This window comes from Pongo pygmaeus, chromosome 12 (genome assembly GCF_028885625.2).
Source record: "Pongo pygmaeus isolate AG05252 chromosome 12, NHGRI_mPonPyg2-v2.0_pri, whole genome shotgun sequence".
Classification (NCBI taxonomy): domain Eukaryota; kingdom Metazoa; phylum Chordata; class Mammalia; order Primates; family Hominidae; genus Pongo; species Pongo pygmaeus.
Window position 1 is genome coordinate 68,475,632 of NC_072385.2, and position 17,544 is coordinate 68,493,175.

At 39.7% G+C, this 17,544-nt stretch overlaps 1 protein-coding gene across 4 annotated transcripts in view; it reads left to right on the forward strand.

The window, feature by feature from the left end:
* RAB1A (RAB1A, member RAS oncogene family) overlaps window positions 1-15,709 on the forward strand; it is a 43,506-nt gene extending 27,797 nt beyond the window's left edge. For 2 of the 4 annotated variants that reach the window (XM_054475959.2, XM_054475958.2), the window contains 4 exons: window positions 4,464-4,559; window positions 11,476-11,571; window positions 13,508-13,639; window positions 13,888-15,709. In XM_054475959.2, the coding sequence (XP_054331934.1) occupies window positions 4,464-4,559; window positions 11,476-11,571; window positions 13,508-13,639; window positions 13,888-14,085 (522 nt within the window). In that variant the 3' untranslated portion in view covers window positions 14,086-15,709. The remainder of the gene's footprint in view (window positions 1-4,463; window positions 4,560-11,475; window positions 11,572-13,507; window positions 13,640-13,887) is intronic. The other 2 variants (XM_054475961.2, XM_054475960.2) reach the window with 1 other exon arrangement.
* Window positions 15,710-17,544: the final 1,835 nt, after the last annotated feature.

The window sequence follows — 17,544 nt, forward strand, 5'->3', positions numbered from 1 at the left end:
GGCTGAAATAAAATTTAAGTTTACAATGGAAAATTAGAATTTGAAAAAACTTAAAATTTACCACTTGACAGTATCCTAAATACTTATGACTTTTCTGATGAGTGCCGATATTAATGAAGGTTATTTAAAAAATATTAAATAATTTATAATTCTTTTTATATAACAGTTAAAAATAAAATCATGAAGTACTAGAATAAAACATAGGTGGCTCTTTAATCTTGGTGTGTGAAGGTATTTTTTAAAATAAGAAAAAAGCGAGAAATCACTGCTGAATTTGACTGTATTAAAATTAATTTATCACAGGCACAAAAATGTTAGAAAACTAATGGCACTAGCAAATATATATATATAAGGATTGGTATTCTCAATATATAAAGCACATTTGCACATCAACAAGGAAAGAATATTTCTCCTAATGGAAATAGTGGCAAATACATGAGCAGTCAATTGAAAAAAGAAGTAATACAAATTGCCGGCTGGGTGTGGTGGCTCACGCCTGTAATCCCAGCATTTAGAGGCTGAGGCTGGCGGATCATCTGAGGTCAGGGGTTCGAGACCAGCCTGACCAACATGGAGAAACCCTGTCTCTACTAAAAATACAAAATTAGCCGGATGTGGTGGCGCATGCCTGTAATCCCAGCTAATCGGGAGGCTGAGGCAGGAGAATCGCTTGAACCTAGGAGGCGGAGGTTGTGGTGAGCCGAGATCGCACCATTGCACTCCAGCCTGGGCAACAAGAGCGAAACTCCGTCTCAAAAAAAAAAAGAAGTAATACAAATTGCCAATAAATATGAAAAAAAAAAGCTCAACTTTATTTGTAATTAAAGGCCTTTAAGTTAAACTTAGGTATCATTTAATTTTTATTAAATTGGCAAATATTAAAATTAAGCATAATTCTTAAGCAACTCTCGGTAGGTGGGAAGAATCTAGCTGTAGCCTCAGGTGTTTGTGCCTCAAGGAAAACCCTCTCTGGGATGTCCATTGCTTGAAGTCAAAGGTTTTCCAATCATACCTGGAAAGTATTTTTAAAATGCTGATCCCCATACCCTCAAAATATTAATAGAGACAATTGTGGTGAGGACTATAATAAAGAAATGTACAATAAGCTCTGGGGGCACAGAGGGAAGAATCTATTGGCTGAGGAGTTGAAGAAATTGTTTGGACACTCAGTATTGCCTGAGCTCAAAACTGAAAGATGAATAAATGCCACATGACCTTGGGGCTGGGGAATAAGTAGGGTTATGCAGAGAGAGATAACTGAGGCTTTTGGGCAGAAGGAATAGTAACGGCTCAGGCATGGGAGTAAAGATCATTTAGAGATTTACAAGAATTCAGCATTTCTTTCTTTTTCTTTTTCTTTTTTTTTTGAGATGGAGTTTAGCTCTGTCATCCAGGCTGGAGTACAGTGGCATGATCTCAGCTCACTGTAACTCCCACCTCCCGGGTTCAAGTGATTCTCATGCCTCAGCCTCCTGAGTAGCTGGGATTACAGGCATGTACCACTGTGCCTGGCTGATTTTTGTATTTTTAGTAGAGATGGTGTTTCACCATGTTGGTCAGGCTGGTCTCTAACTCCTGAGCTCAAGTGATCTGTGCACCTCTGCCCCCCAAAGTGCTGGGATTACAGGTGTGAGCCACTGTACCCGGCCAAGAATTCAGTATTTCTATCCAAGTACCTGGGGGATAGATGTGCTACATGAATATTTATTGCATTCATTTTGTTCTCTGCATTTTTTTTTTTTTTTTTTTTTTTTGATTTGAGATGGAGTCTCGCTCTGTCACCCAGGCTGGAGTGCAGTGGTGCAATCTCGGCTCACTGCAGCCTCTACCTCTTGGGTTCAAGCGATTCTCCATCTTGGTCTCCTGACTAGCTAGGTTTACAGGCGTGTGCCATCACACTCACTAATTTTTTGTATTTTTAGTAGAGACAGGGTTTCACCATGTTGGCCAGGCTGGTCTTGAACTCCTGATCTAAAGTGATCCTCCCACCTTGGCCTCCCAAGGTGCTGGGATTATATATGTGAGCCACTGCGCCTGGCCTCTACATACTTCTATAGTACCTGATACTTATTAGGCACTCAATTACAACATAATTTTTTTTTTTTTTTTTTTTTTGAGAGAGAGTCATGCCTTGTCGCCCGGGCTGGAGTGCAGTGGCACAATCTTGGCTCCTCCACCTCCCGGGTTCAAGTGATTCTCCTTCCTCAGCCTCCCGAGTAGCTGGGATTACAGGTGCCTGCCACCACGCCCAGCTAATTTTTTGTATTTTTAATAGAGATGGGGTTTCACCATCTTGGCCAGGCTGATCTCGAACTCCTGACCTTGTGATCCACTCACCTTGGCCTCCCAAAGTGCTGGTGTTACAGGCTTGAGCCACCATGCCTGGCCCATATTTCTAAAAACATTTTCTTATAAAATGACATTGCCATTATCAACCTACAAAATACATTTTCCATTTGGTGGTTTTCTTGCTTAGTCTTTTAATCTAGAGTTTTATACCTTACCTTTTTTATTTATATATTTTTTATGTCATTGACTTTTTGCAGAAACTGGAGCACTTGTCCTGTAGATTGTCCAATATTCTAGATTTGTCATTTTGCTTCCTTGTGATGCCCTTGTGCTTATTTGTTTATCCCTCTTTCTGTAATTAGAAGACCTAGAACTGCACTATCCTTAGAGTAGCTACTAGCTCTATGTAGCTATTTAAATTTAAATTAATTAAAATTGAAAAAGTTTGGTGGCTCACACCTGTAATCCCAGCACTTTGGGAGGCCAAGGTGGGAGGATTGCTTGAGTGCAGGAGTTCAAGGCTTCAGTGAGCTGCGATTGTGCTCTAGCTTGGGAGACATGAAGACCCTGTCCCTTTAAGGGGGAAAAATAATTGAAAAAATCAAAAACTTAGTTTCTTGTTTCACAAGCTGCATAGGGCTAATGGCTACCATATTGGCTAGCACAGCTTATAGAACCTTTCCATTGTCACAGAAAATTCTGTTTGGCAGTGCCGTTCTCATTCGACCTGATTCGATTAAGGTCTAACTTTGTTGATAGAGTACTTCTTAGGTGGTGTTTTGTGGTTCATATGATGATAGCCTGGTCTGTTCATTCATATATCTTTTCACAAGAAATATTTTTATTCCATTGTGAATAAAATTTCATGGCAGGTACTTGCGAGAAGCAGTTATAATTTTAAAAGTTTAACATTGGGTTAAAAAATGGACAGGAAACATATTCATAGGAAAACTTGTGCACAAATGTTCATAGCAGCATTATTCATAATAGTCAAAAAGTGGAAACAACCCAAATCAATTTATGAATGGGTAAAATGTTGTATATTTGTACATGTAATATTATTCAGCCAATAAAATGGGCCAGGCATGGTGGCTCACACCTGTAATCCCAGCACTTTGAGAGGCTTAGGCAGGGGGATCACTAGAGGCCAGGAGTTTGAGACCAGCCTGACCATCATCACGAAACCCCGTCTCTACTAAACATACAAAAATTAGGCAGGTGTGGTGATGCACGCCTGTAGTCCCAACTACTCAAGTGGCTGAGTCATGAGGATTGCCTGAACCCCGGGAGACAGAGGTTGCAGTGAGCCGAGATCATGACACTACACTCCAGCATGGGCAACAGGGCAACAACCTGCCTCAAAAAAAAAAAAAAAAAAAAAAAGAATGAAGTAATGAAGTACTGTTACATGGTACAACATGGATGAACCTTGAAAACATTCTGCTAAATGAAGGAAGGCAGACACAGAGGGCCACATATTTTATGATTCCATTTATATGAAATGTCCAAAATTGGCAAATCTAAAGAGAAAGTAGATTAGTGGTTGCCAGGGAGTGAAGACGGGTTCTTTCTGGAGTGAAGAAAATGTCCTGGAATTCGTGGTTGTAGTTCGCAACCTTGTGAATGTATAAGGACCACTGAATTGTCCATTTCAAAGGGGTGACTTTTATGTTATGTGCATTATATCTTAAAAAAAAAAAATCATAATTAGGAAGCAAGATTGACTTCTAAGAAAAAGCGGAGTGAAATGATTGTTGTTTTGTGGTGAATAAATTGGGTGGGTGGGTCGCAAGAGTTTTGCTGATTAGTGATTAGAAAAATTATTCATAATCATTGAAAATATAAAATATTTTTCTATATGATGTATGTAAAGAATTTGGCAAGAGATGATGTTTGGAAAAAATAAAGAATGGCTATTGTAGAGATCTTAAGGAAAGAAGAAACTACAGTTAAGTAGTGCTTTGTAATCAGAATATGAAGTAAGTACTGAAAGAGGATGGAGTGGCTGTTGTCAGCATGTTATACTTTATACATTTCATTCATAAATTTGGACTGTAGATAAAAGTAAACATTTTTTTTATTTATTCTTGAACAACAGTTTCTTTTTTTTTCACTTAGACTTGCATCTGCTCCACTAAACAATACATTTAATTGTTAATTATTTCTCCCTTCAGGATGATACATATACAGAAAGCTACATCAGCACAATTGGTGTGGATTTCAAAATAAGAACTATAGAGTTAGACGGGAAAACAATCAAGCTTCAAATAGTAAGTGACTTGGAGTAATTTTTTTGGAATTTATTTTGGTAAATTTGTAACGTTATTTTGTATATATTTAATATGCTAACAAAATTGAATGTAAAATGTCTTAAGAATCATGTACTTAAGATAGAATGGTAGAATAAGAATTATTTAGATTAAAAATAATGTTTTCAAGATTACTTAAGCCTCATTGAATTTTCTGTTTATGAAGCAAAGAAACTCATGTTTTAAGTCAAACTTGGTCGTCATCTTTTTCTTTTATCAGTGGAAATCTAAGTTCAAGTTTACCGTGTCCTACAGTGCAAATGTTATAGACCATTTTTGTTTGTCTTTTACTGTGCTAAGTGCATGGAACATTAAAGGAACCCTAGGAAGAGATTCTTCATATGTGGCTCAGTTGAAGAGAAGTACTTACATAATTCTGTTTTAAGTATTTTTATTAGATAGTGTGCACCAAATCTGTAGAAACACAGAATTTTGTTGGAAAAAGGAACTTAGTTTTTGTAACATGTTCCTTTCACTGCTCAAAAAAATGAATGTTGATTTAATGACTTGCCTACTGGTAGAACCAAGTGACTGAAGCTCTGTCTTCAATATTTTGTGTCTCTGTGCCATCCTATCCCCCTTATCCATCTTTACACCCCCAGCCCCCAATTAAATATAGGCAATTATAATAGTTCAGTTGTGCCTCTTCAGTATGGGTCTGAGTCCTGTCAGTGTGGGCATATCTGTGGTCGTTTAAAAAATAAATCTCTCAGTATTTTTCAGAGTAGGCTATTAGCAAGAAGTAGGCTATAAACACAGGAAACCAGTGACTGCCCCTTTTCATGGAACTGATGACACATGGAATTGGAAGGAGTCCTGCATTAGGAGTCAGAAGACTTAGATCTGTTGTCTTGGTTCTAGTATTTACTTATTAGAGAATCATGGGTTTGTGTCTATGGGGAAAAGGCCAAAGTAACCCTGAGACCCAGTTTCCTTTCTAAAATGTGTGTGATGACACCTGATTTACTAATTTATAAGGTAGTTGTGAGAACCAACTCTAATAGCTTTGTGTATGTGACGATACATGTGAAAGCCCTTTGTAAACTTTTGGGCAGCATATAGATACTACTTACGGTATGACATGCCCAGATAAATGAGTGTTTGACAGGTTAAGTTGCTCCCTTTCCTTACATGATTCTAATAAGGAAAAGAAGGTACGTTACAAAAGATAGGTGGATGTGGATATTGATATAAGTAAACACACTTGATGTGTCAAATTACGACTTGCAAGGATTTAGTTTTCAGAAATAGCTTGAAATACTTTCCATCAGTGAACAAATTACCCTCCATATTTTTCCCACGATATAAGTACAGTGCCAACCTTTTATTTGGCACCAATAAAGAGTACATAAAGATCTAGCCAAAACTGTACTTTAAAGTATTGGTATCAAATAATTGTATTATGTGTGATCATTGGTGTTCGTAAGATTTGGGTGTGTATTTGTGTGTGAAACATTCATATTTTATTACTTTCCTGTGGCTGGAAGAGATCTTATACGACACTCTTTGTCTGTCTTTCATCTTTAATAGGAATTTCTTTTCCATGCCTGAAGGCCTCATTTTGAACATTTTGTTTGTTTTTTTATTTTTTGAGATACAGTATTGCTCTGTCTCCCAGGCTGAAGTGCAGTGGCACGATTTCAGCTCACTGCAACCTCTGCCTCCTGGGTTCAAGTGATTCTCCTGCCTCAGCCTCCCTAATAGCTGGGACTACATGTGTGTACCACCATGCCCGGACAATTTTTTTTTTTGAGATGGAGCCTTGCTTTGTTGCCCAGGCTGGAGTGCAGTGGTGCAATCTCGGCTCGCTGCAACCTCCGCCTCCCAGGTTCAAGCGATTCTCTTGCCTCAGCCTCCTGAGTAGCTGGGATTACAGGTGTGCGCCACCACACCCTGCTAATTTTTTGTATTTTTAGTAGAGACAGAGTTTCACCATGTTGGTTAGGCTGTTCTCGAACTCCTGACCTTGTGATCCGCCCGCCTTGGCTTCCCAAAGTGCTGTGATTATAGGCATGAGCCACTGCGCCCAGCCTTCCAATAATTTTTGTATTTTTCGTAGAGATGGGATTTCACCATGTTGGCCAGGCTGGTCTCAAACTCCTTACCTCAAGTGATCCACCCGTCTTGGCCTCCCAAAGTGCTGGGATTACAGGCGTGAGCCACCACGCCTGGGTTTTTGAACATTTTTAAGAAGCTTACCATTTTTTCGAAATAGCTAGTTCCATTTTATACATAACTTCGGCCAGGCATGTTGCCTCATGCCTGTAATCCCAGCACTTTGGGAGGCCGAGGTCAGAGAGTCACTTGAGGCCAGGAGTCAGCATAGCTCCTGTGACCAGCCTGGTCAACATAGAGACTCCATCTCTATCAACAACAACAACAACAACAAAAAAAAAAAAAAAAAAAAAAAATTAACCAGGTGTGGTGGTCCATGCCTGTAGTCCTAGCTCCCCAGGAGACTGAGGTGGGAGGAATGTTTGAGCCCAGGACTTCAAGGCTGCAGTGAGGCAAGATTGCACCATTGCACCCCAGCTTTGGGGACAGAGTGAGAGACCCTGTCTCAAAAACAAAATAAGGCTGGGCTCAGTGGCTCTCCGGGTGTTGTGGTTCACGCTTATAGTCCTAGCACTCTGGGAGGCCAAGGTGGGCAGATTGCCTGAGCTCAGGAGGTCTAAGACCAGCCTGAGCAACATGGCGAAACCTAATCTTTGCAAAATATACAGAAAAAAAACAAAAAAACCACAAAAACCTCTAGTTGCCAGTTATTTTTTTAATTTATTCCTAGTGATTCCTTTTTTTTTCTTTTTTCTGAGACAAAAATCTCACTTTGTCTCCCACGCTAGAGTGCAATGGCACTATCTCAGCTCACTGCATGATCTTTTAGAGACATGTTAATTCTTTATATTGAGCTGAAGCCTGTTTCCTTTTACTTCTGTCTCTTCTTATTCCTCCGCCTTGTAGAGCTGCCTGAATCAGATTAATTCCTCTTTTATTGGCAAGCCTGCCCTTTAGATTGATCTTATCACAACCTTTCTTCTACCTCCGAAGTTGCTCATTCTTTCCTGTAATGATATTTTCAGAACCTTGTGCAATTTGGGTTATTCTTATATTTTATAAATGCCTGTTATTAAATTTGATTTCTTAAATTAAGTATGAGATATAACACATGAGGTAAATCCTGTCTTGATTTGGAGCCTAAATGAATTTCTCTCTTGAACTTCAAGGGCTCATGGCCCTTTCTTACTATTAATCAAAGACAACCATTTGTTGTTTCAGTAGCCATATTATTTCTAGTTTGGGACTTAAGGTTTTTGATTTCCTTGTTTTTTCCTTTTTCTTTTTTTTTTTTTTTTTTGAGACGGAGTTTCGCTTTTTGTTGCCCAGGCTGGAGTGCAATGGCGTGATCTCGGCTCACTGCAACCTCCGCCTCCCAGGTTCAAGGGATTCTTCTGCCTCAGCCTCCCTAGTAGCAGGGATTACAGGCATGTGCCACCATGCCCGGCTAATTTTGTATTTTTAGTAGAGATGGGATTTCTCCATGTTGGTCAGGCTGGTCTCCAACTCCCGACCTCAGGTGATCCGCCTGCCTTGGCCTCCCAAAGTGCTGAGATTACAGGCGTGAGCCACTGCGCCCGGCTGATTTGCTTGTTTTTAATTAAAATAGGGGCCTTGGCCAGGTGCAGTTGCTCACCCCTGTAATCCCAGTACTTTGGGAGGCTCAGGCAGGCAGATCACTTGAGTTCAGAAGTTCAAGACCAGTATGGGCAACATGGCGAAACCCTGTCTCTACCAAAAACACAAAATTCAGCCAGGCATGGTAGTGTGTCCCTGTAGTTCAAGGTACTGAGGAGGCTGAGGTGGGAGGATTGCTTGAGCCTGGAGATGGAGGTTGCAATGAGCCAAGATCGTGCCATTTGCACTCTAGCCTGGGCAACAGAGCAAGACCCTGTTTCAAAAAAAAAAAAAAAAAAAAAAAAGAAGAGGGTCTTGCTTTACACTTCTATGACTGGTGTTTTAAAAATCTAAACACAGGCCGGGCACGGTGGCTCACGCCTGTAATCCCAGCACTTTGGGAGGCAGAGGCACGCAGATCACAAGGTCAGGAGTTCGTGACCAGGCTGGCCAGCATGGTGAAGCCCGTCTTTACTAAAAATACAAAAAAATTAGCTGGGCGTGGTAGTTTGTGCCTGTAATCCCAGCTACTCGGGAGGCTGAGGCAGGGGAATCGCTTGAGCCCGGGAGGCGGAGATTGCAGTGAGCCAAGATCGCCCCATTGCACTCCAGCCTGGCGACAGAGCGAGACTCCATCTGGAAAAAAAAAAAAATCTAAACACAAGATTTTACTTTTAATCCTATCATTTCCTCTTGCTTGGCTTCAGTAATCCTTCAAATTTTCTAGGTCTTTTCAAAATCTTGATTCTGTTGATTTATATTTTAATTATCTTTTCCTTTCAGCTTTTCCTGTTCAGGTGTGACATCTGGGTCTTTATCTGAGTTTTGTTAGATTATAAAACATTCAACAAGGTAGGGCAGGTACTGAGTCCAGTTGTACACCATGGAAGGCCTCTTTCTTTGATTGTTCATTCATGAAGCTTTATGAAAATGTCTGCATTACACCAGGCACTTGGAGGTTACAGAGATGAATAAAACATAGCCCATTAGGAGGCAGACAATGGGAGAGACAAACATGGGGAAAAGTTACTCTGATTATGAGGGGTAACGAGAATTACATATGAAGGAAAGTATTGTTAGTACTGTTAGGATTTAGTGTCAGGAAAGTTTTCAGAGTAGCAAGGAAACATCAGAAATTTTACTCTTTCTGCCAGGCATGTTGCATGTATTATTCTGTTCTCACACTGCCACAAGGAACTGACCAAAACTGGGTGATTTATTTAAAAAAAGGTTTAATTGACTCATAGTTCTGCATGGCTGAGGAGGCCTCAGGAAACTTTCCGTGGCAGAAAGGGAAGCAGACAAGTCTTACATGGCAGGAGGCGAGAGAGTGTGAAGGAAGCGAAGGGGGAAGAGCCCCTTATGAGTGAGACCATCAGATCTTGTGAGAATTCATTCACTGTCACTTGAATGGGGGAAACCATCGTCACAATCCAATCACTTCTCCATAATCCAATCACTTCCCTGAGTGATTACAACTTGAGATGAGATTTGGGTGGGGACACAGAGCCAAACCATATCAGTGCCTGTAGTCCCAGTTACTTGGAGGCTGAGGCAGGAGGAACACTTGAGCCCAGGAGTTCAAGATCTGCCTGGGCAACATAGCAATACCTCCATTTTGGAAAAAAAGGAAATTTTACTTTTTGGATGCCATTGCTTACTTTAGTCAGCTATAACTTCTTGTTGACTTTCAGTCAAAAAACAATTTTTGCTTCTATCTTTGTGAAAGAGGTTGGTGAGCAAGGAAGAAAAGGAAACTTATTTCATTGAGCAGCTTCTATAGTCAGGCACATTTTACAAACATTAGTTCATTTAAACCCCTTTAGCTGTTGTACAAGGTGAATGCTATCTAGCATTTACAGATGAAGAAACTGTTAGGTGACTCTCCCTAATATTAAATAACCAGGAACCTGGATTTGATGTTTTGAAGTCAGGGTGGCTTGATTCTAGAGTTCATGCTTCCTCCAAGGATACACTGAAAGACTTTGAGCCTCTTTTTTTTTTTTCTTTTTTTGAGACAAGATCTGGCTCTCTTGCCCAGAGTACAGTGGCGTGATCTCAGCTCACTGCAACGTCTGCCTCCTGGGCTCAAGCGATTCTCCTGCCTCAGCCTCTCGAGTAGCTGGGACCCCAGGTGCACGCCAGCATACCTGGCTAATTTTTGGATTTTTAGTAGAGACGGGGTTTCACCATGTTGGTCAGGCTGGTCTCAAACTCCTGAGCTCGTAATCCGCCCGTCTCGGCCCCACAAAGTGCTGGGATTACAAGTGTGAGCCACCGTGCCCAGTCCCAACAGTTTTTTTAAAACCCAGAACTATAATTCAATAATGTTAGCATTTGTTTTTGGAGTTTGAGCCGAAATGGTTGAAGTGCAGTAAATTGTTCTTAAAACACATTTTATGAAAGTATTTGGAGTCATCTTCCTTACATTGTTTTCTCTAGGATGAAGACAACACCTAGCCAGCCATGGTGGCTCATGCCAGTAATGCCAGCACTTTGGGAGAATGAGTCAGGATAATTGCTTGAGTCCAGGAATTTGAGACCAGCCTGGGCAATAAAGCGAGACTCCGTCTCTACAAAAAAGAAAAAATTAGCTGGGTGTGGTGGCATGTGCCTGTAGTCCCAGCTACTCAGGAGGCTCAGGTGGAAGGATTGCTTGAGGTGGGGAGGTTGAGGCTGCAGCGAGCCATGATCATGCCACTGCACTCAGCCTGGATGACAGAATGAGACCCTGCTTGAGGGGGGAAAAAAAGACACCTGCTTGGGATGATTAAAGTTCTGCCTTGACTGGTAGTTATTTGAATTAAGTCCCTCCAGTGCTTTTAATCATGGTAGAATGTGCTAGCAAGTGAGTTTGTCTTACATGGAAGAGTTCTGTGTTCAAGGGCTTTCGGCCAGTGGCATTCCTAAACACGGCGTTAAAGGCGGCAGGGAATGTGAAAAGTATGACATAGTTCCTGCTCTCAACAGCTTGTAATTTTAGTATTATTATCGTAAGCTCAATTGTAGGTACTACTACTTTTCTGGACTTTCAGGTACTTATTACCGTGCAATTTAGTGGTATGGAGTGGAGGATTAATGTTTCTATATCACATCCTGATAATCTCCACAGTTATGAAAACTAAACTATTTCCCCTCCCTCCTACACTTTTCCCCAACTTTATTTTAATGGAATTGTTTGGATTTCTTGATTGTTTTGTAATAGTGGGACACAGCAGGCCAGGAAAGATTTCGAACAATCACCTCCAGTTATTACAGAGGAGCCCATGGCATCATAGTTGTGTATGATGTGACAGATCAGGTAAGTTCCAAGAGGAGATTGTGTTACAGTGACCAAGTAGGAAGCCATTATTTGATTAATGTCAGATTCATTTACTACTTCACATATAAGCCATCAGTATTAATTTTATGGCAGAAAACTTTGTCCACTCTCAAATATAAATGTGAATCACTTAAAACACATTTGTTTTCCTGTAATAAATATAACATGAGTAATTAGTTTTACGTTTGCTTTCAAGGGATTCTGGATGTATTTATTGTCAACTAAATAACTTTGATCAAATAGCCAAGACTCTAACATATAGGCAAGAGTTTGTAGGGAATCGTGAGTTGCTTGGCTTATACTGTGTTCTTGGTGTTAAGTGTTAACAGGAATATGGCCTGGTAATTAGAACTTGTCCATCAGAATTGCCAAAAGTGGGATTCGGGGGTCTCTGCCTATGGAGGATGTGGTTCAGAAAGAAAGGATTTGAATAGGATAAGCTGTAGGAGGATCTTAGTATGAGAATGAGTATCTGAAGATTAGCTGTGAGAGAGGGCAGGACGATGGAGGGAACAATGTGGGACAGTGTGAAGCATGTGATCCAGGGGCCATAACTTTTTTTGTTACTACTTTTTTTTAATCAGAAACTTAGATTTCAGTGTCCTTTCTATCAAAGAAAAGGACAAAAGATAAATGTTCAAAATTGGAATTTATTTTTCTTTTGGCAAATGTTAAATCTCACCTCTAATGAGAAATCATAGCTAATTAGGAGATAACTTACATGTAAGCATTTAGATTCAGTGCCATTAGAAGTGCTGGGTGGGTGATATCTGCAGGAGAAAAAAATGATGCTAGTTTAAAAAATCTCTAGTATTACCGTGAAATATTTTTAAATGAAAACTTTCGTCCTCTATGACTGTGGAAAAGAAAATGAGTATATTTAATAACATCTTTTGACATCTCTAGTAGTAACAGTAGGTCATCTTATTCATAAACCAAAATTTTACCAAATATCAGGCTGGGTGCAGTGGCTCACGCCTGTAATCCCAGCACTTTGGGAGGCCGAGGTGGGCAGATCACCTGAGGTCAGGAGTTAGAGACTAGCCTCACCAACATGGCAAAACCCCATCTCTACTAAAAATACAAAAATTATCCAGGTGTGGGGGCCCGTGCCTGTAATCCTAGCCACTTGGGAGGCTGAGACAGGAGAATCACTTGAACCCAGCAGGCAGAAGTTGCAGTGAGCCGAGATCGTGCCATTGCACTCCAGCCTGGATGACAGAACAAGACTGTGTCTCAGGAAAAAAAAAAAAAAAAAAATTAATCAAATTTCAAAGCCAGGTTTTGTAGTACATTTAAATTGCATATTCCAAAGCAGTTGGGTTTGCCTGTGTTGCAGTTTAATATTAAGCTGTATTTCCCTTTCAAATAAGGTATTTTCATCGTTAAGCCTGTAAATTCTAGTTTGTCATCGTTTAGATATTTATAGTCATTTTAATATATCTGTTTACGGCCAGCTGCAGTGGCTAACACCTGTAAACTCAGCACTTTTTGAGGCCAAGGTGGGCTGATTGAGCTCAGGAGTTTGAGACCAGCCTGGGCAACATAGTGAAACTCCATCTATACAAAAAATCCAAAAAAAAAAAAAAAAAAAAAAAGACAGGTGTGGTGGCATGTGCCTGTAGTCCCAGCTATCCCGGAGGTGGAGGCAGGAGGATGGCTTGAGCTTGGGAGGTCGAGGGTGCAGTGAGCTGTGATTGTGCCACTGCACTCCGGCCTAGGTGACAGAGCAAGACCCTGTCTCAAAAAAAAAAAAAAAAAAAAAAAAAAAAAAAAAAAAAAAAACTCTTCACCCCTTAGCAGTGGTTATTTTGTAGCTAGAATTGTCTCACTAGCTCTTTGTTATTTGTCTGTTAGGAAGGATGTTTCTGTTTATTCCAGAACTATATTATCAAACTTTCAAATGTCTTTTTAGGAGTCCTTCAATAATGTTAAACAGTGGCTGCAGGAAATAGATCGTTATGCCAGTGAAAATGTCAACAAATTGTTGGTAGGGAACAAATGTGATCTGACCACAAAGAAAGTAGTAGACTACACAACAGCAAAGGTATGTTTAAAGTTTAATTTTCATACTGAATTTGAAGGTGTTGAATTTTGTATGGGTTCTGCAGTAACAGTAAGGCCACAGCCTTTTAAAAATATGTGCACTAGAATACTGTGACAGTGACAATTCGTGTAGCATCTGTTTGGATCCAATGAACTTAGTTCCTCATGCTCCATTATGGATGGTAGAAATGCACTAAGAATTAGTGAAAAAGATTTTTCAGTGTTAATTGTGCCTCATTATTCTCTTAGGAATTTGCTGATTCCCTTGGAATTCCGTTTTTGGAAACCAGTGCTAAGAATGCAACAAATGTAGAACAGTCTTTCATGACGATGGCAGCTGAGATTAAAAAGCGAATGGGTCCCGGAGCAACAGCGGGTGGTGCTGAGAAGTCCAATGTTAAAATTCAGAGCACTCCGGTCAAGCAGTCAGGTGGAGGTTGCTGCTAAAATTTGCCTCCATCCTTTTCTCACAGCAATGAATTTGCAATCTGAACCCAAGTGAAAAAACAAAATTGCCTGAATTGTACTGTATGTAGCTGCACTACAACAGATTCTTACCGTCTCCACAAAGGTCAGAGATTGTAAATGGTCAATACTGACTTTTTTTTTATTCCCTTGACTCAAGACAGCTAACTTCATTTTCAGAACTGTTTTAAACCTTTGTGTGCTGGTTTATAAAATAATGTGTGTAATCCTTGTTGCTTTCCTGATACCAGACTGTTTCCCGTGGTTGGTTAGAATATATTTTGTTTTGATGTTTATATTGGCATGTTTAGATGTCAGGTTTAGTCTTCTGAAGATGAAGTTCAGCCATTTTGTATCAAACAGCACAAGCAGTGTCTGTCACTTTCCATGCATAAAGTTTAGTGAGATGTTATATGTAAGATCTGATTTGCTAGTTCTTCCTTGTAGAGTTATAAATGGAAAGATTACACTATCTGATTAATAGTTTCTTCATACTCTGCATATAATTTGTGGCTGCAGAATATTGTAATTTGTTGCACACTATGTAACAAAACAACTGAAGATATGTTTAATAAATATTGTACTTATTGGAAGTAATATCAAACTGTACGGTGATAAGTATTGTTTTAATTCTTATGGTTAAAGGGAAATAGAGCCTTGCATTATATTCAACACAGCCATTTGTGCAAACTAGGGTATTCTAGACCTATCTTAGAGCAGCATCCAGTATTTGCTTTCTAGATAATATGCCCAATAACATGACCTAGAGAGGCTTCTGTGCTGTGTAGGGATTTAATCAACTTCAGTGGTTCAGGGAGCTCAAACTATATGTAAAACAAGCTTAGAATGTATGCTATCTAGCCCATTATCTCTGATCCTTCTCTAAAACTATTTGAAATAGCTTCATTGATCAACATTTCATAAATGCATCTGTGGTAGAGGTAGAAAGCAGCACCTTTCCTAATTGGCAAATGATCAGACTAATGTGTGCTAATGTTTTTCTTCCATGCTTTCAGTCAGATTCAACTATTTTTTCCTCCACAGTTGCTTAACTTGGTGTTGGAGGAGGGTTTAAGCATTAAGATAGGAAGCAGGAAATTTGATTGCTCTAATTTTAGAAATTATAGCCCTAAAAATTAAAACATGAATACTGGGTGGTAATGATAATTGAGGGAAATGTATTTATTTTGGTGACATTTTGCATATGTGAAGATTTTCTGAAATAGAACCTTCAAGATCCTAGGGGGTTTTGTTTGTTTTTTAATTGTGAGGAATAAAAAATCTGCCCACACTGGCATTTTAAGGTGACTGAGGTCAAACGTTGTTTCCTTAGGTTGAAATAGCAGCCAAAACATTCTTCACGCAGGGGCTTGGGATATGGCTGCTGGCAACACATTTTGTTGTGGGCTTCTTAATATAATGATAAAATTTAAGCTAAACACAAGCCAAAAATGAATAGGTTTTTAAATTTTTATTTTTCACTAAACAGGCAATTGAAATACATGGTACAAAAATAAGTGGTAAGATAATTGTAAAATGAAATGGACAGAATATTCAATTTTCCATCTATGAAAATTTCACAATAAAAATCATAGTTTACTTTGTATTATAGGCGTGCTTGGTGGATCTATTCATCCTCACATAAGGCAACTGACAAATTCCTGAAGTTACCAATAGTTATTTTGGTGAAGATCTTTAATGCTTCAAAAGTTTTGTTTTTGCCTTAATACAGTATAAAGGGGGAAAGAGTTCAGAAACTCTTTTCTAAAGTAGCTAAATGACAAAAAACAAATGTCAAGATACTGTGATGCCATGCCGTGCACTTCATTTTTACACAGTAAAAGTTGTTTAAATTGTCAGCTTATTCTTAGTGAGTTAGCGGAAACATTACATGAACTTAAGATGAGCATATTTACAGACTTAAGTTTGGAAAATTCCAGTGTTCCTTTCCCCATGGCAGTAAAGATTGGGATTTACAACAAATTTCAGCATGCCTCAAGATCTGCTTCTATGTATATGCCAATAAATGTGTTTCTGGAAAAAATATATTCCCCTTCATACCCCCATTTTCAAGTACAAACAGTTCAAGGCTACTATGGGCTTTAATAATCTGTTCACTTAGTAAAGGGAATTACCACTTGTTCTAAATATAAGGTGCTGCCATAAATTAGTTTACATAGTGAAGAGTGTTCTTAAATCTAAACAGCTGCACACTCTGTGAAATCCTTTCAGAATGATAGTCATTGTGGTCCAAGCAGTAATTTCCTATTCTTTGACCTTGGATTGAATTTCCCTTAGCCTGTATCTTGCCTTTCCAGCATATCTTACCTCAAACCTTCTTTGTGTTCCATTCCCACCTAAGCTTCAAAATAGCCCTGTGTTGACATCGTCTTCCATTTGCTGAGCTTACCCATGGATCTCCAAGAACCCAGATCTTGAAACTGCTGATCCAGCTTTGCGTATCATCACTTCCCTGTGGATTTAACTTCCATTAATTTTAAGGGACTACTAAGTTATTCCAGTGTGGCATCACAGTGCAGTTAGCAAGCTCAGCTACTTGACTCTAATTTGGCCATGTTTGCTCACAGAAATGCTGCTGGCAGCATCTTACTAGGCTGAAACAATTTCAGCTTGATTTTTTTTTTTGAGACAAGAGTCTCACTCTGTTGCCCAGGCTGGAGTGCAGTGGTGCCATCTCAGCTCACTGCAAGCTCCGCCTCCCGGGTTCATGCCATTCTCATGCCTCAGCCTCCCAAGTAGCTGGGACTACAGGCGCCCACCACCACACCCGGCTAATTTCTTTCTTTTTGTATTTTTAGTAGAGATGGGGTTTCACCGTGTTAGCCAGGATGGTCTCAATCTCCTGACCTCGTGATCCACCCACCTCGGCCTCCCAAAGTGCTGGGATTACAGGCGTGAGCCACTGTGCCCGGCCTTCAGCTTCAGTTTTAAGGGGAGTCTTAAAGCACGGCGGTATAATTAACAGTTGTGTTGATACTCTTCAGTAGCATTCACAGCCAGGTCCAGGGAGTTAGCACCCTTTAGTCACACCTTATTCAGAGGATGAACAAAAATATCTTAGATCATCTCTAGGTAAGGTAGTACTTTCTTGGGAAACAGGGTATTGTGTAACATTCTGTTCAAATTCCTGTCAGTTGAAGCTGATTATTAGTTGAATGGGAATAGAATGCCACATGCTGCATTCAATTAGTATAATACTGGCCAATTTGTTTCTATAGGGTTTTCATCTCCAACTTTTATGCTAATTAATACACTTCTATGCCTGTCAAATATTAGTAAATAAATGGGTTTAATTTCCTAAGGGCTATTCAGTAACATACTCAAGTGGAAGGACATGTTCCTACTTATACATCTAAGAGAAGGTAAAATATATCAATTTAAGAAGAGGCCGTCAGACATCTCTACCTTTTTAACCAACTC